Source organism: Rhamphochromis longiceps, linkage group LG9 (assembly GCF_057381845.1).
Source record: "Rhamphochromis longiceps isolate RC_006_pf linkage group LG9, R_longiceps_female_GT1.1, whole genome shotgun sequence".
NCBI lineage: Eukaryota > Metazoa > Chordata > Actinopteri > Cichliformes > Cichlidae > Rhamphochromis > Rhamphochromis longiceps.
This window is the reverse complement of record NC_140565.1, coordinates 35855946-35877630: the sequence shown is the minus strand read 5'-3', so window position 1 is coordinate 35877630 and position 21685 is coordinate 35855946. Positions and strand designations below refer to the sequence as shown.

General features: G+C 46.0%; 1 protein-coding gene across 1 annotated transcript in view; it reads right to left on the bottom strand.

The window, feature by feature from the left end:
- The window catches only part of LOC146662797 (NACHT, LRR and PYD domains-containing protein 12-like), a 57120-nt gene that overhangs the window by 21044 nt on the left and 14391 nt on the right, over positions 1-21685 (bottom strand). Inside the window, exons 4-9 of the mRNA XM_085417718.1 lie at positions 14275-14510; positions 12106-13894; positions 6946-7119; positions 4246-4419; positions 1810-1986; positions 1458-1634 (exon numbers count right to left, since the gene is read on the bottom strand). Coding sequence (XP_085273844.1) covers positions 1458-1634; positions 1810-1986; positions 4246-4419; positions 6946-7119; positions 12106-13894; positions 14275-14510 — 2727 coding nt within the window. The remainder of the gene's footprint in view (positions 1-1457; positions 1635-1809; positions 1987-4245; positions 4420-6945; positions 7120-12105; positions 13895-14274; positions 14511-21685) is intronic.

Below are 21685 nucleotides of genomic sequence, written 5' to 3'. Positions count from 1 at the left end.
TATTTACCCTCATGTTCCTGAAGTCTGGCTTTGTCACAAAGTACATTTTATGAAGAGTTATGCTGCAATGTCTTATGCTAACTGTGAGTAAAAACAATGCACAATCAATCAATGTCAACTCTCTCTGAGATGGGAACGGTCAGCAGGCAAGTTAGAACCCTTTGGCAGGCTGGATACACACTGTGAGCCACAAGTTATCAAGAGTATCATTGTTTTAACTTTTCAAATCTCAACATTGTTCTGCTGCAATAAATAATAGAAGACTATTGATAGGTTTGTAGCTTGAACCTATTCGCTGGAACGTTGAAGACAATATGATTACACAGCAAGCAAGACACGAAGTAGGCAAAGTTCTTCATGTTTCTCATGCACGGGAGAGAACCGGACAAACGCCGTTCCTTTGCTTGACCCCAGTTGCTCTCGTCCGCTCCCCCGTAACACTGCTCTTTTATTGAGGTTACATGAATATACATAGCTTCATTAACATATGACGTCTACATACAAACAAAGAGTACCTTGTCTGTACATTGTGTAAGTGTGTGTGTGTGTGTGTGTGTGTGTGTGTGTGTGTGTGTGTGTGTGTGTGTGTGGGTGGGTGGGGTCAGAGTGTGACCCCATAAATGACTTCCCTAAACCTGCTGGTCTGGAAGTCCAGCGGTTCATCTAAACAAAAGGCACTTAGCCTAAAACAGATATAGCCACGTTTATCCTACCATAAAACAATAAGAGAAGGTACGACCTCTCCCATGCTCCCAGAGTGCTCTCTAATGCGCACAAAGTTTGCAGACTATCAAGGATCAAACCTCTACCAATCTACAACTAATTATAAAACTCTAAGCATATATGAGCAGATATTTCTAAGCATAAATGACAATCAACAATACAAAACCTAACAACTATGTCCCCATAGGATGATCTGATATCCTCGTGTCGGTGTTGTTCCCACATCATCATAATAAATGTTGTTCCAGGTTCAACATTGCAAGTGACCAATCACATTGTTGTGACGTCCCCCTTTTGTGCCTTTGAAAAATACCACCTTAAAAAAATCTAATTCACAACCGCTTCTGTCCGCCGATACAGGAACTTGATTTCTTTGAATTTCAGGATACTTTTCTTTAATAAACGGTAAGCATTATACATATTGTCCTTACAGAGGCGGTTTCTCTTCTCGCAAGTGAAGTAGATTTTTTGAAGGTGTTTGTTTTTTTCGAGGTCGCAGATGATGTCAGGAGAAGGTGATTGGTCACTTGTAATGTTGAACCTGGAACAACATTATTGTTGTATTGATGACGAGGGAACAACGCCAACACGAGGATATCAGATCGTCCATACACCATATGCTCCAGATGCTCAGTATGGATCAGTATAATATCAGCCCTATCATTTTAGTTTAGTGTCAGCACAATTTTCACATCATATTCATCTTGGCACAAAACTAAAACACTGTGTCTGACCTCAGAGTCTCCAGTATACTGTGTGGACTCTCCAGAAAACCACACAGCAGCTCCACACCTGAATCCTGCAGGTTCCTGTTTTCACTCAGGTCCAGATGTTTCAGATGGGAGGGTGTGGATATAGGAGTTGAGACAAGAGCAGCACAGCTGATCTCTGACAAACTGCAGCGTTCCAATCTGAATACAATTGGAAACAAAAAACAATGTAACCAAAACCGTTGTTTGAACTTATTCAGTGTTTTGTAATATGTTCAGACATAATTATGAATTGATCATTCTAAATTGCATCTCCAATTTAGTGCAAATTTTCGCATCATATTCATCTCAGCACAACTAAAACATGATGTCCAACCTCAGAGTCTCCAGTCGACAGTGTGGATTCTCCAGAAAACCACACAGCTGCTTTACTCCTGAATCCTGCATGTTGTCATTAGAGCTCAGGTCTAGTTCTCTTAGATGTGAGGGGTTGGATTTCAGCGCTGACACTAGAGAGGTACAGTTGCTCTCTGACAAACGGCAGCCTCCCAGTCTGAATAAAAACAAACAATTCATTATGCAGAACATTTTTCTGTGTAAGAAGAGGTTTAGTAAAATAAATAAATAAATAAAACCAAGACGATTCTGTCAGAAGCACTCAAACTCTCAGACATGTTTTTAATTTTAATAACATTATACAGGAAAAAAAAACTGTCTGAGATTTTTCTGCATTTCTGCCTTTACTGATAGGGAGGTGTGAAAAGCAGACAGGAAAGTGGGCTGAGCATGGAAGAATGACAGTGCAGCTGTATAACAGCTGGACTAAGCTGTTATACAGACAAAGGAGGGGTTCTTAAATTAAATAATGTTAATTCTTCAGTTTCTGTGATATGTTACAGTTTGAGAGAAGACAACTGAGTCTAATAATGAGTCTAATAATAATTTAAGAGTTTGTTAGCTTCCTTTGGAGTCTTCACACACCCACATTCTCTGTTGCCTGTTGGGGCGGGGGGGCTGGGAGGAGGAGTTGGACGTCCGATTGGGGTCTGAAATGTGGGGCCTCCTTGCTGCTGCGGAGTCGGGGCGGTCTGCTTTTCTCCACCCCAGGGAAGACGGTAACACTACCTGGGTCTGGGTGCAGTTTCCCCCTCCAGGGGCAAGGGTACCTAGACCTGGGGTATAGAGTACGCTTGGGGAGTGTGATTGTGTGTACAGGGTCTCAGACATGAGTGCATTGGTGGTTCTTTGTGTCCAGGGATGGGTGTCCGGGTACGCACCGGCTCACTCCTGGTGGCTGCTTATCAGGTCCTGGAACCTGGGGCTCGCTCGGGCCCCTTTGGAGGTGGGGTGCCCTCAGCCTCTCTGCCTGGAGCTTGGTCACTCAGGCACAGCTGGCTGCCGGCGAAGCTCACGGGCGCGTCACTGCAACCCCCCCTGGCTTCTGCTCCGGGGATGCTGAGTAACCCCTCATCTGGGGCTCTCCTCAGCTCTTTCCGGGAGAGTGGCAAGGTTGCCCCTCCATTGGTCTTCCTTGTTCTCTTGTGCTCTGAGGGCCTCTGGATGTCTGGAGCCTGGATCTCCTCCATACCTGCTTCATGCCCTGGAGGACAGGGCTATGCCCCCCCCCCCCCCCCCCCCCCACCCACACACACACACCCTCTAAGAGATCGTTACATGAAGGAACCTTTTAAATACAAGGGCGCTCATGCTCACAGGTTACACACGGTTGCTCACAGACACAAACTACACCCTTTTTGGCTCCTACCTCAAAGCACACTGTGTTCTGTCGATCTTACGTGTTGCACAACAATGTTTAACATTTAGTATTTACTGTTATATTCACATAGATCATTGCAATAACGTTCTTTATTGTATTGTTCTGTCTTTTTTGGTTGTTTTCTCTTTTTTCTTTCTCAACAGGTGATCCAGGTGATTGATATATGTATTTTTTGTCTGCTTTTGTTGGTTTTTGTTTTTTGCCCTTCATCACTGTTCCTCTTCCCCGCTGTTTTATATTTATTGTATATTTATAATATATTTACTATTTCATGTCAGAACAGCTTTGTATTGTAGATGATAAAGAGGATTCTGTTTTGTTGTTTTACATATCTCATGATGCTAAATAAATCCAAACCGAATTAAAAAAATTATGTCAGTGTCTTATGTTATATAAGCTCCAACCTCTCTGTTTAAAGCATGTTGCAGTGCTCAGACTGATAGCTTCCTCAGTGGAAGAAATAAGCTAGGAGAAATACTCTGTGACTTAACCTTGATAGCTGAATTCACAGAACAGGTGTTTTTTGTCTGTCCTCTTGCCTTAAATGTGCTGTTTTGCATGGCCATCTCTCCAAAGCCAAAGATATGGAGTTTACTGTTCAATTAAGATACCAACATAACATATTTTCAAACTGAAGCTTAAGCCAATGGCATTTTTCGTATTTTCTTTGCTGAAAATAATCAAAATCTTTAACTATTCAAAATAGTTTTCTGTCAATCATAATTATATGAACTATACAATGAATAATTCAGTGGTTAATGTCAAACCTGTTATGCACTTAGAACTGAAAGAACAGTATACAGTTAATCAGGGAGCCCTCTCTGAATTAATAAAGTTCAGGAGCCATAGCAGGCTAAGTTGGGTCATAAGTTGAGAACAATTATTTTAGGTTTTTGCTTCAGTGAATGAACTAAACAACTAAAGAAGAGAATGGACTTTAACATGAAGATCCCCAGGGTGGACTTTGAATTTAGTGTGACCACAGCTTTCACATTATATTCATCCTAGCACAAAAAGTTAAACATGGTGATTAACCTCAGAGTCTCCAGTCTACAGTGTGGACTCTCCAGAAAACCACACAGTTGTTTCACATGTAAATCATGCAGATGGTTTTTACTCAGGTCAAGTTCTCTCAGATGGGAAGGACTGGAATCCAGAGCAGACAGCAGAGACTCACAGCTGTTAACTGACAACCAGCAGTCCTTCAATCTGAATAAAGAACAAAACATATAGACAAAATAATTTGTGATTCATTCTTATATGTTCTTATCAAATGTTCTTATTATTTCCAACAAACAATGCACGCATCGTAAATCATTCTGCTATTACCAATCACCATTCCACTTGTCTCCTTCTTAGACACAAACAGCAGGTAGGTCAGACTGCCAGGACTCACTAGTTATAGATACAATACATTTACAATACATTTGAACATCTCAATGAGTACTTTCAGTCATATTTGATTTAATACTTGACTTTCTCAAATCTTTGTAGTCAGAGCCTGCTGGCTTTGTAAATGACTTGTACATCTTGTCAGTTTTAAATGAGCAGCAGTAACACAACATATATACAGTGGGGCAAAAAAGTATTTAGTCAGCCACCGATTGTGCAAGTTCCCCCACCTAAAATGATGACAGAGGTCAGTAATTTGCACCAGAGGTACACGTCAACTGTGAGAGACAGAATGTGGAAAAAAAAATCCATGAATCCACATGGTAGGATTTGTAAAGAATTTATTCGTAAATCAGGGTGGAAAATAAGTATTTGGTCAATAACAAAAATACAACTCAATACTTTGTAACATAACCTTTGTTGGCAATAACAGAGGTCAAACGTTTACTATAGGTCTTTACCAGGTTTGCACACACAGTAGCTGGTATTTTGGCCCATTCCTCCATGCAGATCTTCTCGAGAGCAGTGATGTTTTGGGGCTGTCGCCGAGCAACACGGACTTTCAACTCCCGCCACAGATTTTCTATGGGGTTGAGGTCTGGAGACTGGCTAGGCCACTCCAGGACTTTCAAATGCTTCTTACGGAGCCACTCCTTTGTTGCCCGGGTGGTGTGTTTTGGATCATTGTCATGTTGGAAGACCCAGCCTCGTTTCATCTTCAAAGTTCTCACTGATGGAAGGAGGTTTTGGCTCAAAATCTCACGATACATGGCCCCATTCATTCTGTCCTTAACACGGATCAGTCGTCCTGTCCCCTTGGCAGAAAAACAGCCCCATAGCATGATGTTTCCACCCCCATGCTTCACAGTAGGTATGGTGTTCTTGGGATGCAACTCAGTATTCTTCTTCCTCCAAACACGACGAGTTGAGTTTATACCAAAAAGTTCTACTTTGGTTTCATCTGACCACATGACATTCTCCCAATCCTCTGCTGTATCATCCATGTGCTCTCTGGCAAACTTCAGACGGGCCTGGACATGCACTGGCTTCAGCAGCGGAACACGTCTGGCACTGCGGGATTTGATTCCCTGCCGTTGTAGTGTGTTACTGATGGTGACCTTTGTTACTTTGGTCCCAGCTCTCTGCAGGTCATTCACCAGGTCCCCCCGTGTGGTTCTGGGATCTTTGCTCACCGTTCTCATGATCATTTTGACCCCACGGGATGAGATCTTGCGTGGAGCCCCAGATCGAGGGAGATTATCAGTGGTCTTGTATGTCTTCCATTTTCTGATGATTGCTCCCACAGTTGATTTCTTCACACCAAGCTGCTTGCCTATTGTAGATTCACTCTTCCCAGTCTGGTGCAGGTCTACAATACTTTTCCTGGTGTCCTTCCAAAGCTCTTTGGTCTTGGCCATGGTGGAGTTTGGAGTCTGACTGTTTGAGGCTGTGGACAGGTGTCTTTTATACAGATGATGAGTTCAAACAGGTGCCATTCATACAGGTAACGAGTGGGGGACAGAAAAGCTTCTTACAGAGACGTTACAGGTCTGTGAGAGCCAGAGATTTTCCTTGTTTGAGGTGACCAAATACTTATTTTCCACCCTGATTTACGAATAAATTCTTTACAAATCCTACCATGTGGATTCATGGATTTTTTTTTCACATTCTGTCTCTCACAGTTGAAGTGTACCTCTGGTGCAAATTACTGACCTCTGTCATCATTTTAAGTGGGGGAACTTGCACAATCGGTGGCTGACTAAATACTTTTTTGCCCCACTGTATATGTTTGCGGTGCTGTTTAAACTTTCATATTTCTTACTCATCAAATATTTCTTCATGCAATATATGCACAATTTCACAACTCAAACACAGTCATCTGAGAAAGAGCTCCTAACTGTACCTTTATTAGCTTTTGCATTCATCTTTCTATATTCTATTTGAGCCATGTCTCTAAATATATATTTATACAGATGCGCAGTCTAAGCAGCCTGCCTTTATCTGCTATCATTAGATTGTCAAAAGCCTCATTCACATCCTGACTTCATCTTCACTAACTGATGGAGCACAACATAAACCTTTGGAGGCTTAAAAACTGTCCCGTCAAACATTTCAACTTGTGTCAGTGGTTAGTTAATCTCTTTTCATATCTTTAAGTTCTACTTGGAGCCAAAAGGAAAAACATATGTTTGGTCACTAAGAAAGACATAAAATTTTTTAGATGCACTGAAATGTCTTCAGATTTGTGTTACGGAAAATCATGAACATTTTAAAAATAAATATTGTTTCATATTATCTGAAATATACAAACAAACAAAAAACAGCTGAAGTCAGTGAACTGACCTCAGAGTCTTCAGCTGACAGTTTGGACTCTCCAGTCCAGCTGAGAGCAGTTTCACCCCTGAATCCTCCAGGTTGTTTTTACTCATGTCCAGCTCTGTTAGATGAGAGGGGTTAGACTTCAGAGCTGAGGCCACAACCTCACAGTGAGCGTCTGAGAGTACACAATGAGTCAGTCTGTGATTAGAGAATATATAAATGAGTTATTGTAAACGCACAAGACATATGACAACAAAACTTTCTGCCACCATAATCTAATGAACATCTGCTCTTTACATCTATGGTTCAACTCTGATCATGTTCAGGTGTTTGACACGAGACACAAGAATGATTCTGTTATTTTCTAATGTTTATACAAAGCAAGAGTCCAATATTGTCTAATGTTTTCAGAGTTTGCTCACTGCCAGTTAGTTCAGGAATAAATAAGGGTACATTGAATTCAACTCCCTTTCTTTTTCAGCAGATCGGTATATCATGACTGCTATTCCGATGCTGGTACTATTTGTGCTTAGCTGTCCTGGTTAAATGCATAAACACTACTATCTCTCTGTAAGTACAGTGCATTTTCTTTCCACACAAAGTTGTAAATACACAAATTTCAAAGCAGAAGATAATTTAACATACACCATATTGCTAAAAGTATTCACTCATCCATCCAAATCATTGACTTCAAGTATTCCAATTACTTCCATGGCCACTAGTGATGGGATTTCCGGCTCTTTTTAGAGAACCGGCTCTTTCGGCTCGGCTCACTAAAAAGAGCCGGCTCTTTCGGCTCCGAACCGGCTCTTCAGGTTGTTTTGTTGCTTTAATTTATTTATTATTAACAACAATATAAAATTATGCACAAAAGGAATTACTAATGTAACAAAAAAGTGGTTTTATTTATATATGTTTATATATAAATATATGCGGTGGCCCCTAGAGACAAAACACGTACAAACTCCAAAAAGCACATACAAACTCCAAAACACATTTCTAGCATGAACTGAACTTCCAAAACAGAGCTACCTAGATCACTTAAATTACACAATTGAAAGCATGAAAGCATATGTGTATTGTTTGTGTATATATACACAAGCATTCATATATAGTCAAATAATTTAAAAAAAAATTTCGTTCATTTACCTGTTATTACCACACACCAAATCCGGTCATTGGTACTTGCTGGCTTGTGTAGCCACTAGGTAACAAAAGTTCAACACTGCCCCCTAGCATCCTGGAGCACTTCTGTTGTCTTTTGTACGTGTTTTGAGTTTTTATGTGATTCTGAGTTTTCACGTGTTTTGGAGTTTGTGCGTGCTTCGGAGTTTGCACGTGTTTTTACGTGTTTTGGAGTTTTTACGTGTTTTGGAGTTTTTACGTGTTTTGGAGTTTTTACGTGTTTTTACGTGTTTTGGAGTTTGTACGTGCTTCAGAGTTCGTACGTGTTTCGAAGTTTGTATGTGCTTTGTCTGTAGGGGCCACCGTAAATATACTTTTATTTATTCACTCCACATAAAATGTAATAAATAAATCATATAATACAAAAATCAACTATTCATATTTCAACTTTTAACTATTTAAATTTTCAGCTTTTTCCTTTTACAAATTTAAAGTGAAACAACACAAAACACTGCAAACCACAACACAATTAAATAAAAATTATAATATGAAAACAAAAAGAACATGCATATTCTCTGTCATATGGACCTGCATGAATAAACTTTCTGAATCCTTTATCATCCGCAACTGAAAATAGTTGTGGATGATTACTATACCTTTCTAATGTGACGCGATAAGGAGCCGGCTCGCGTTGTTCACGTCAAAGAGCCGGTTCTAAGAGCCATTTCGTTCACGACTGACCCATCACTAATGGCCACAGGTGTATAAAGTCCAGCACCCAGGCATGCGTACTGCTACTACAAATATTTGTGAAAGAATAGGTTCTTCTCAGGAGCTCTGTGAATTCCAGGTATTGTGATTATAATTCCAATGTGTGGTGATTGAATGCCACCTGATGAGCAAGTCCAATTGTGAAAATTTCTCACTAAGTGAAAGCATTTGGGAATGTAGTCAAATCAGCCACAGAGTATAGACTACATAAAATCCAAGAGCAGGGTTAAGGAATGCTGAAACGCATAGTGCAGGTCGCCAACTTTCTGCAGTCAATCACTGCAGACCTCCAAACTTCATGTGGCCTTCAAAATAGCTCAAAAACACAGCTAAGAGAGCTTCATGGAATTGTTTTTCATGGCTGAGCAAATGCATCTAAGATGCAGTGTTGTAAAGTACTCTGCTATTGGACTCTCAAGCAATATAGACGAATCACGCGTATCCATCCGGCAGTCCAATGGATAAGTCTGGGTTTGGTGGTTGCCAGGTAAACAGTACTTGTCTGACTACAATGTGCCAAGTTTAAAGTTTGGTGGAGGGGGGTTATGGGCTCAGAGCCTTAGTTCCAGTAAGCTTAAGCATGCCAAGACATTTTGGAGAATTTCATTCTTCCAGCATTGTGGGAACAGTTTGGTAATGGCCCCATTCTGTACTCACAGTGCACGCCAGTGCACAAAGTAAGGTCCATAAAGACATGAATGAGCAAGTTTGGTATGGAAGACATTGACTGGCCTGCACAAATTTCTGACCTTAACCTTAAAGAACATGTTTGGGATGAATTAGAGTGCAGACTGGGAGCCAGGCCTTCTTGTCCAACATCAGTGTCTAACAAATGTGCTTCTGTGGAAGAATGGTCAAAAATTCCCATAAACACACTGCTAAGCCTTGTGGAAAGCCTTCTTAGAAGAGTTAAAGTAATTATACCTGCAAAGGTCTTGCTGACATTATATTAAACCCTATGGGTTAAGGATGCCAGTCAAGTTCATATGCATTTGAAGTGAATACTTTTGGCAATATAGTATAATAATAATAATAATAATAATAATAATAATAATAATAATAATAATAATAATAATAATGGATTGGATTGGATCTATATAGCGCTTTTCAAGGCATACATACATACAGGCACAAGCTCTGGCTATGAACTAATTTTATGATAACTAATATTAGCTATCATATTGTGATCCACAAACTGTAAGGAGTGGATCTCAGAGAGTTTCTTCTCTGATCTGTTAGCTGATTTCAAGAACACTTCACTCTCCAAATACACTTAGAATTTGTTAATCTCCACCGGACAGTGCAATATGTTAATGCTTCTGTCAGTAGAAATTTAATAACCGTTCACTGTCTTTGAGAATATTGGGTCAACCAATTACTTACTTACAATTAAGTCGACTGACATGAACCAAGCTATCTCAAGTGAGGTTCAAGCTAGTGCATGTTACTAGCTTGTTCATGTATATCACTAAAAAGAAAAACTCATCTTTATTTTGATGCTGAACTTTCCAACTCTCCTGGAATAATTTATTGTACAACATCACTCGATTGGCTAGCACATGAAAAGTTGCACTTCAAGAGCACTAAAGTATTAAACACATACATGTCAGTCATCCCTTAGTGTGTGTCTGCAATTAGTCTTTGAGATGGTAAAGCTATAACATGTGCGGTGTCAGTAAAGATGTTTCATTCATTTGTTGATTTGTGAAGCTAAAGGAAGGCTTTTTTTTTTAATTATGGGCATATTTTTATGAACTAGCAAATGGTGATAGAATGTACACATCTAGCAAATGGCAATTGGTGGATCAAAAAAAAACTAGCAGAAATTAATCATCAGGTATTTAGTCTGCATGGGAGTTTGCCCAACCAGTCTACGTGTGCTTTGTGAACTTGGAGAAAGCATTCGGGGGGTCCTGTGGGGGGGGTGCTCTGGGAGCATGGGGTGTCTGGCCCATTGCTACGGGCCATTCAGTCCTTATACGACCTTTGCAAGAGCTTGGTCTGCATAGCCGGCAATAAGTCGGACTTGTTCCTGGTGGGTGATGGGCTCCGCCAGGGCTGCCCTTTGTCACCGATTCTGTTCATAATTTGTATGGACAGACTTTCTAGGCATAGCCAAGTGGCGGAAGACTTTCACTTCTCTGCTTTTTGCAGATGATGTGGTCCTGTTGGCTTCATCAGGTGATGGCCTCCAGCTCGCCTTGAAACGGTTCACAGCCGAGTGTGAAGCGGTGGGAACGAGAATCAGCACCTCCAAATCTGAGGCCATGGTCCTCAGCCAGAAAAGGTTGGAGTGCCCACTCCGGGTCAAGGACGAGACCCTGCCCCAAGTGGAGGAGTTTAAGTATCTCGGGGTCTTGTTCACGAGTGACGGGAGAAGGGAGCAGGAGATTGACAGACGGATTGGTGCAGCAGCTGCAGTGATGCGGACGCTGTGGTGAAGAGAGAGCTGGGTGTAAAAGCAGAGCTCTCAATTTACCGGTCTATCTACGTCCCTACCCTCACCCATGACCACGAGCTGTGGGTAGTGACCGAAAGAACGAGATCGCGAATACAAGCGACGGAAATGGGCTTCCTCCGAAGGGTGGCTGGCCTCTCCCTTAGAGATAGGGTGAGAAGTTCAGCCATTCGGGAGGGGCTCAGAGTAGAGCCACTGCTCCTCCACATCGAAAGGAGCCAGTTGAGGTGGTTCGGGTATCTGACAAGGATGCCTCCTGGCCACCTCTTGGGCGATGATTTCCGGGCATGTCCCACCGGGAGGAGGCCCTGGGGCAGACCCAGGACACGCTGGAGAGATTATGTCTCTCGGCTGGCCTAGGAACGCCTTGGTGTTCCCCTGGATAAGCTGGAGGAGGTGGCTGGGGAGAGGGAGGTCTGGGCTTCTCTGCTTGGGCTGCTGCCCCCGCGACCCGACCCTGGATAAGCGGAAGAAAATGAATGGATGGATGGATGGATATTTAGTCTACAGGCAGAGCTTATGGAAACTTTTGCATTTAAGTTAAAATTATCTCCTGTAAACTGAGCAGCACAGCCATCATTAATTTCCATTACCAAGGTACAAGGTGTAGTAGGTCTAGTTGTAGTGTTCCATAACTCTGACCCCATTGTTTTTTAAATGGCGTGATAGAACTTTTTCAGTGTCCAAATACAAAAGTATATAAAATAATTAATGACCAATATCTAAAATACAAAGCTAAAAATAATAAGAAGAATAATTTCGTGTTACATGAAAAACTAAAACCACAAATCAACAATGAAGAATAATACTGAATAATGACTTGGTCTCACCGAGCCTTTCTGCAATTCCTCACAACTGGAAAAAGTCTCAGTCGCCCATCCAATGATGCTTTGAACTTGTTTAGGTCTAACTCATCCAGAACCTCCTCTGACATCTGCAGCATGTAGGCCAGAGCTGAGCAGTGGATCTCAGAGAGTTTCTTTTCTGATCTGTTAGCTGACTTCAAGAATACTTGGATCTCCTGATGTACTGAGAGGTCGTTCATCTCTACCAGACAGTGGAAGATGTTGATGCTTCTGTCAGGAGAAATTTCATCACTGTTCATCTCCTTAAGATTGTTAATGACTCTCTGGATGGTTCCTGGACTGCTCTCTGTCTGACCCAGCAGACCTCCTAAGAGTCTCTGGTTGGACTCCAGAGAGAGGCCATGAAGGAAGCGGACAAACAGGTCCAGGTGGCCATTTTTACTCTGGAGGGATTTTTCCATGGCTCGTTTAAGGAAATCATCCAGAGATGACCCACTGTACTTTTCTCCAAGGAAGGCTTCCAGCACCTCTGTCTTCCTGCTGGTGAAACAGTGGAACATGTAGACTGCAGCCAGAAACTCCTGAATGCTCAGATGAACAAAGCAGTAGACTGGTTTCTGGAAGATCACACACTCTCTTTTGAAGATCTCTGTACAAACTCCTGAGTACACAGAGGCCTCCGTGACATCAAGACCACACTGCTCCAGGTCTTCTTGGTAGAACATGATGTTTCCTTTCTCCAGATGTTCAAACGCCAGCCTCCCCAGCTTCAGAAGAACTTCCCTGTCAACCTCCGTCAGCTCCTGAAGACTCGTCTCATGTCCATCATGGTACTTGTTCTTCTTCCTCTTTGTCTGAACCAGCAGGAAGTGTGAGTACATGTCAGTCAGGGTCTTGGGCAGCTCTCCTCTCTGCTCTGTAGTCACCATGTGCTCCAGAACTGTAGCAGTGATCCAGCAGAAGACTGGGATTCTACACATGATGTGGAGGCTCCTGGATGTCTTCATGTGGGAGATGATTCTGGACAGCTCTTCATCACTGAATCTCCTCCTGAAGTACTCCTCCTTCTGGGCGTCGGTGAAGCCTCGTACTTCTGTTAGCCTGTCAACACATGTAGGAGGGATCTGATTGGCTGCTGCAGGTCGGGAAGTTATCCAGACGAGAGCCGAGGGAAGCAGATTCCCCTGGATGAGGTTTGTCAGCAGCTGGCTGACTGATGACTTCTGTGTGACATCAGACAGCAGCTTCCTGTTGGTGAAATCCAATGAAAGTCTGCTTTCATCCAGGCCGTCAAAGATGAACAAAAGCTGAGAGACAGCCAGCTTCTCTGCTGAGACCTTCTGTAATGTTGGATGGAAAACATGGAGCAGCTCCAGAAGACTGTACTGCTCATCTCTGATCAGGTTCAGCTCCCTGAATGAAAGCAGAACCACCACACTGACATGTTGGTTCTCCAAGCCCTCTGCCCAGTCCAGAGTGAACTTCTGCACTGAGAAGGTTTTTCCAACACCAGCCACGCCGTTGGTCAGAACCACTCTGATGGGTCTCTGTTGGTCAGGTAAGGCTTTAAAGATGTCCTGGCACCTGATTGGAGCGTCATGGAGGGCGTCCATCTTGGAAGCTGTCTCCAGCTGCCTCACCTCATGTTGGGTATGAAGCTCTTCACTCTGTCCCTCTGTGATGTAGAGCTCAGTGTAGATCCTGTTGAGGAGAGTTCTACTTCCTGTTTCATCACTTCCTTCAGTCACACGTTCACATCTTCTCCTCAGACTGATCTTATGTTCATCTAAAACCTCCTGCAGACCAACATCTGCTGACAGAAAGAAAAACAATGAGACTAAAGAGAAAGAAAACTCTTCAATGTCTGAACAACACAAGAAGTCCAGTTTTCAGAATTGAGTTCATCAATTCAATTAAATTTTATTTTATTTATACAGCGCCAAATCCCAACAACAGTCACCTCAAGGCGCTTTATATTGTACAGTAGATCCTGCAATAATAGATACAGAGAAAAACCCAACACCATATGACCCCTTATGAGCAAGCGCTTTGGCGACAGTGGGAAGGAAAAACTCCCTTTTAACAGGAAGAAACCTCCGACAGAACCAGGCTCAGGGAGGGGCGGGGCCATCTGCTGTGATTGGTTGGGGTGAGAGAAGGAAAGGGAAACAGCAGACAGATATTCAGTCTTACTTTGTACACAGCTGCTCTGACTGGCTGTCTGCAGTCCAGCTCTGGTTCTGGATCTTTCTCCACACTGGGGACAGGACGAGTCTCCTGATGAAGCAGACTGGTCCCAGTATGAGGAGATGCACTGTCTGCAGACCCAGTGTCCACAGCTGGTAGAGACTGGATCCTTCAGGACATCCTGACACAAAGCACAGCAGGACAGCTGCTCCTCCTCACAAACACCGCTCCTCTTCCTCTCTCTGTGAACACATTTCTTTATCACTAAAATTATGGTCACAGAGAATAATAAAAATTGAGCTACTTTTCACAACAGAGTATTCATCAAGCTGATTTTTGGTTATACAGTGCCAAGACAGGATAAAGACATGCTGTGGAAAAGAGACAGAGATTAATAACAAGTATGATTCAGTGCAGAGAGGTCTGTTAACACATAGTGAGTGAGAAAGGTGACTGAAGAAGAAACTCAATGCATCATGGGAATCCCCCGGCAGTCTACACCTATTGCAGCATAACTAAGGGAGGATTCAGGGTCACCTGGTCCAGCCCTAACTATATGCTTTAGCAAAAAGGAAAGTTTGAAGCCTAATCTTGAAAGTAGAGATAGTGTCTGTCTCCTGAATCCAAACTGGAAGCTGGTTCGACAGAAGAGGGGCCTGAAAACTGAAGGCTCTGCCTCCCATTCTACTTTTAAATACTCTAGGAACAACAAGTAGGCCTGCAGTGTGAGAGCGAAGTGCTCTAATAGGGTGATATGGTACTACAAGGTCATTAAGATAAGATGGGGCCTGATTATTTAAGACCTTGTATGTGAGGAGCAGGATTTTGAATTCAGTATATGGTGGGGATCACCAGTAGAAGACCATGAAGACATTTAAAGAGATTTGTCATAGATAGAGTGGCACAGTTATGTGTGTGTTTAGTTAGTTAGTTTGTTTGCTTGTTTTAATCAATTTTAAATCATGCTTTTTATTTGTTTTTGTTTCTAATGTCTCTGTAAAGCACTTTGAATCACCTTGTTGTTGAATTGTGCTATACAAATAAATTTGCCTTGCCTTGCCTTGCCTTAAACAGAGCATTTTATAATCTGCTACTCCTGCTCCATCCTGGAAAAATCTTCTATTCCATTTTTGTTAAGAAATCTCTTCCATAAAAAGCAGACTTACTCAAGGCTAGAATTGCCCCAATGGAAGAACTCCACATGACTACTCAGCTTAAACTACCTACAAAAACCGTAAACTTCACATTCTACTGCACAGACTGTTTAGTATTAAAGCATAATAATAACCAACCACAGACAACCATTGCAAAGTAAAAATATCTTAAACTACAAGAACTAGCTCAAGAAAGCTTTAAGGAAAAGTAATGGACTGAACAAGCAATACATGAACACAGCTGTTGCTATTATAGAAAATAATGGTGCAGGAGGGGGGAAACCTCTCAGCAGACACCATGGTGGGCAGTTGGGACAAAGACATAACTGTTGGATTTTCTCAATGGACAGATTTGATAAATACATAATCACTACAGCTCCCACCCCCCAACCCACTTATCCATACAGTCTAGACTGGGCCGGTCTCTTTCTGTCATGGTCTCCGTGCCTGCCCGGTCGGCCCCACAAGGCTACAATTGCTGTTTCTGTTCTCTCCCTCTCTGCCTGGGCGGAGCTCACTGTGGGCTCCTGCCCTTGGCCCACACACACACCTGACAACACTCACCCATCATCACCGGGAGCACTATTTGAGGCTGGAACACAGATCCTCTCGTCGCTGGATGATTGTACCCCTAACGTTAGTGTTCTCACAGCTCTTGTGCTTCATATTCGTGATTTGTGATTAGTTGGTGACCTGCCTTCTCGTCTGCCTCAGATCTCCCCCCCCCGGGACCTGCGACCTCCCTGCTGCGGGAACGTGTGTGAGTGTGAGCGAAGAAGACGTGAGCGAGTTACCCTGTGATTCCCCCGGAGTTTTGGATCCCTTCACTGTACATATATTGCACTGGCACTGTAAATAAACTACACCTTGGAGATACCTTACCGCTCTGCGTTGAATCCCTGTACCAGATCGTGACAGAATCATCCAGCCACGGAAATGGATTCAGCAGATCCAGCGGTCTCGACTCCCACCCTCGCCACTTTGGCCGCGATGCTGGCACGCCACGAGCAGATGTTCATTCACCTTCGAGCAGAGCTCGCGAACCTCACACAGGCCGTGGCCCGGCTAACACCGCTACCGGCCGCTCCACTGGTCGCCGCTCCTCCGTCGGAGGCGCCAGCTCCAGCAGTAAGTGTCGCGCCACCTGCTCCCTCACCTGTTCACGTTGACAGATTCCTCCCCACTCCCAGGGCTTTCACGGGAGAGATTGATAAATGTGCTGGTTTCCTCACTCAGTGTGCCCTTCAGTTTCGCCAGCAACCGCAAGCCTTTTCTACTGATGGTGCTAAAATCGCTTATATCGTCCAGTTACTCCAGGACCGTGCTCTAACCTGGGCTCAAGCTGCGCTTCAGGCGGAGCCGGACATCACCTTTTCTGACTTTCTTACTAAGTTTAAAGGTGTGTTTGACAGGAAAGCCACAACTGCCACCGCCGGCCAGCGCTTGCTTGCGCTTAAACAAGGTAAACGCAGCATGGCTGATTTTTCTATTGACTTTTCTACCTTGGCTGAACAGGCGAAATGGGGTGAAGAGGCCCTTAAAAGTGCATTGCTCACTAATATTAATGAGGAAATAAAGAATGAACTAATGCTCCGTGAACTGCCTTCCTCCCTGGATGCGCTTCTGGTTTTGTGTATGCGGGTGGACGATCAGGTGCGCGCACATCGGAGCGCACGCGCGCGTTCGGGGCATGCCCCGCTGGACTTTTGTGGGACCCCTACTGCAGCCCATGGGTCGTGTGACGCCGACACCAGGGATGGGGAAGAGCCCATGCAGCTTGGGCGCTCACGGCTGTCGCCCGCGGAGCGCCAGCGCCGTCTTGCCTCCGGTGAGTGCGTTTATTGCAGCCGTAAAGGCCACTCTGTCTCCTCCTGCCCAACGCTGGCAAAAGGGTGCGCTCACCAGTGATCGTGAGGGTGCTGGTGGGCGATCTGTCGAGTGAAAGCCCTCTCCCCAGACTTCTTTTGCCGGCTACTCTGCGTGTTCGGACTGTTTCTCATTCTCTCTCCGTTCTCATTGACTCTGGGGCTGAGCAGAACTTTATTGACACCTCACTCGCCGCCAAACTGAACATCGCCTTGGAGCCTCTGTCACGCCCCCTCCGCGTTCACGCACTGTCGGGCCAGCGCCTGCCTGACATCACTCATGTTTCTGAATTCCTTTCATTATCTCTCTCTGGCAATCACGCAGAAAGGATTTGTTTTTTTTCGTTTAAGGCTCCTCTCACTCCGCTGGTTCTGGGTCACCCCTGGCTTGTCCTCCACAACCCGCATATCGACTGGGAGAAGGGTGCCGTACTAGGTTGGAGTGTGGCCTGCCATATGAACTGCCTCCGGGCTGCGGCTTCCCCCGTTTCGCTCCCACCCACGGCCTCGCCGTCGGACGCCCCGGACCTCTCGATGGTTCCGCGGGTTTATCATGATCTGCAGGATGTTTTTTGTAAGGATCGGGCGCGGTCCCTTCCCCCGCACCGCCCGTACGATTGTGCCGTCGATCTTCTTCCTGGAGCTCCGCTGCCGTCTAGCCGCCTGTACAGCCTCTCCCGGCCTGAGAGGGATGCTATGGAGCGTTACATCTCGGAGTCGCTGGCGGCAGGGTTGATTCGCCCCTCCTCTTCCCCTGTCGTGGCTGGGTTTTTTTTCGTGGATAAGAAGGATGGTTCGCTGCGGCCGTGTATTGACTTTCGGGGCCTTAATCAGATCACTGTTAAGAACAAATACCCTTTGCCGTTGCTTTCCTCCGCCTTTGAACTGCTTCAAGGCATGACCGTCTTTACCAAGCTGGATCTGCGCAACGCTTACCACCTGGTGCGCATCAGAGAGGGGGATGAGTGGAAGACTGCGTTCAATACGCATCGGGGCCACTTTGAGTATCTCGTGATGCCGTTTGGGCTGACTAACGCCCCCGCAGTGTTTCAGGCGATGGTTAATGATGTCCTTCGTGATTTTGTTAACCGTTGTGTATTTGTGTACTTGGATGACATCTTGATCTTTTCTAAGACACTCGAGGAGCACAAGGTCCATGTCCGGCAGGTCCTGCTACGCCTTCTGGAGAACCGGCTCTTTGTGAAGGGGGAGAAGTGCGATTTCCACGTGGCGTCAGTGAGTTTTCTGGGCCACATTATCGAGAAGGGGGACTTGCGGACTGATCCGGAGAAAGTGCGGGCTGTGGTGGAATGGCCTACTCCTCCTGATCGCCGCCAAGTGCAACGTTTTTTGGGATTCGCCAACTTTTACAGACGGTTCATTCGCGATTTCAGCAGAATCGCTCTCCCTCTCACTAAACTCACCTCTCCCAAAGTTCCCTTCCAGTGGGATTCTGCCGCTCAGCGAGCCTTCGCCCTGCTCAAGGACAGGTTCACCACTGCTCCCATACTCCGGCAACCGGACCTTACACGGCAGTTCATTGTGGAAGTGGACGCGTCGGACTCCGGGGTTGGGGCAGTTCTGTCTCAACAGATGGACGGTAAGCTGCACCCGTGTGCCTTTTATTCTCGCCGTCTCTCCCCAGCAGAGTGTAACTATGACATCGGGGACCAGGAGCTTCTGGCCGTTAAGCTGGCCCTGGAGGAGTGGAGACATTGGTTGGAGGGAGCGGCACAACCATTCATCGTCTGGACGGATCACAAGAATCTGGAGTACCTGCGCTCGGCTAGACGTCTCAATTCCCGGCAAGCCAGGTGGGCGCTGTTTTTTGCTCGTTTTGACTTCACTATCACCTACAGGCCAGGAACACGGAACGTAAAGCCAGACGCCCTGTCCAGGCAATTCTCCATCACTGGGGAGGACTCGGACCCTGAGCCTGTCCTCCCGGCCGCCTGCGTAATTGGAGCCATCTCCTGGGAGATCGAGGGGCTCATCCAAGAGGCGCAGGAGACCGAACCGGATCCTGGCACTGGTCCACCTGGTCGCCTCTTCGTTCCTTCAGCCGTCCGCTCTCAGGTTCTCCAGTGGGCTCACACCGCCCGCTTTTCATGCCATCCTGGGGTCCTCCGCACCTGCTCGTTCCTCCGACGTTACTTCTGGTGGCCTGCTATGGCTAGGGATGCCAAGGAGTACGTAGCGGCCTGTTCGACCTGCGCCCGGAATAAGCTTTCGAACCGCCCTCCACTGGGTCTTCTGCAGCCTCTCCCTACACCAGCCCGACCGTGGTCCCATGTTTCTTTGGACTTTGTCACGGGGCTGCCGCCCTCCGCTGGTAACACCGCCATACTTACCATTATCGATCGTTTCTCCAAAGCTGCACACTTCGTCGCCCTCCCGAAGCTCCCCTCTGCCTTGGAGATGGCCCGGCTCCTCACCTCCCATGTGTTCCGTCTTCACGGGATCCCCGAGGACATCGTCTCGGATAGAGGGCCGCAATTCACGTCCCGTGTTTGGAGGGAGTTCTGCTCCACACTGGGGGCCAAGGTCAGTCTGTCTTCCGGTTTCCATCCACAGAGTAACGGGCAATCGGAGCGGGCCAACCAGGAGCTGGAAGCTGCCCTCCGCTGTGTCGCTTCGCACAACCAATCGACCTGGAGTGAACAGCTTCCATGGATCGAATACGCCCACAACAGCCACACGTCCTCCGCCACGGGCAAGTCTCCCTTCGAAGCGTCCCTGGGCTATCAACCGCCTTTGCTCCCGGCCATCGAAGGTGAGCACTCCGTTCCTTCTGTACAGGCTCACCTCCGCGGGTGCCATCGTGCCTGGCGGGCAACTCGGGCTGCCCTACTCCGTACTAAGGAGCGGAACAAGACCCTCGCTGACCGTCGCCGGACACCGGCCCCCGTGTACACCATCGGTCAACAGGTATGGCTGGCTACCCGTTTTGTGCCGCTACGGACTGAGTCAAAGAAGCTGTCTCCTCAGTTTATTGGCCCTTTTCCCGTGGAAACCGTTGTGAACCCTGTGTCTGTCCGCCTCAAGCTGCCGCGCAACATGCGCATTCACAATGTCTTCCATGTGTCTCAGGTCAAGCCGGTGCTCTCCAGCCCGTTGTGCCCTCCCTCCAGGGCCCCGCCACCCCCCCGGCTCGTGGATGGTCAGCTGGTCTACAATATCACCCGCATCATGGACTCCCGGCGCCGGGGTCGGGGTTTTCAGTACCTGGTTGACTGGGAGGGCTACGGGATAGAGGAATGCTCCTGGGTGCCTCGAGCTGCTGTCCTGGATGGGGCCATGCTCCGGGACTTCCACCGCAGGCATCCAGGTAAGCCTGGTGGGTCACCGGGAGGCTCCCGTTGAGGGGGGGGTACTGTCATGGTCTCCGTGCCTGCCCGGTCGGCCCCACAAGGCTACAATTGCTGTTTCTGTTCTCTCCCTCTCTGCCTGGGCGGAGCTCACTGTGGGCTCCTGCCCTTGGCCCACACACACACCTGACAACACTCACCCATCATCACCGGGAGCACTATTTGAGGCTGGAACACAGATCCTCTCGTCGCTGGATGATTGTACCCCTAACGTTAGTGTTCTCACAGCTCTTGTGCTTCATATTCGTGATTTGTGATTAGTTGGTGACCTGCCTTCTCGTCTGCCTCAGATCTCCCCCCCCGGGACCTGCGACCTCCCTGCTGCGGGAACGTGTGTGAGTGTGAGCGAAGAAGACGTGAGCGAGTTACCCTGTGATTCCCCCGGAGTTTTGGATCCCTTCACTGTACATATATTGCACTGGCACTGTAAATAAACTACACCTTGGAGATACCTTACCGCTCTGCGTTTGAATCCCTGTACCAGATCGTGACACTTTCTCTTAGTAACTTACATGCTTTTCTTGTCTAAATGCCTGATTGTCCACTATAGCAACACATGTTGCACTATGAAACACAGACGCTGTTGCAAGACATTAAATCATATCTAATATTTCAGAGTCTAGAGACTATGTCCCTATTGCATTCAAATGGAATAGAGCCAGACTGCTGGAACAGACAAGCAGATGGCATTTTAATATTTTTCAAAGAAACAGAATTTGACAGTTGCATGAAACTATGAATAAATCGACATATTTACTCACTGCGCACCACTGCCCAGTCACCTGCTAGCTAACGTTGAATTGTTGGAGAACAAACTAGACGATCTGAGGGCAAGAGTCACCTTCCAACGAGACATGAGGGACTGCAACATTCTGTGCTTCACTGAGACATGGCTGACCCCCAAAGTGGTGGATCGGGCAGAAATTCCATCGGAGTCACTCTCTGTGCTCCGCGCGGACAGAACGGCAGAGTCAAACAAAACCAAAGGTGGAGAAGTGTGTTTCATGGTAAACAGAAAGTGGTGCGACGT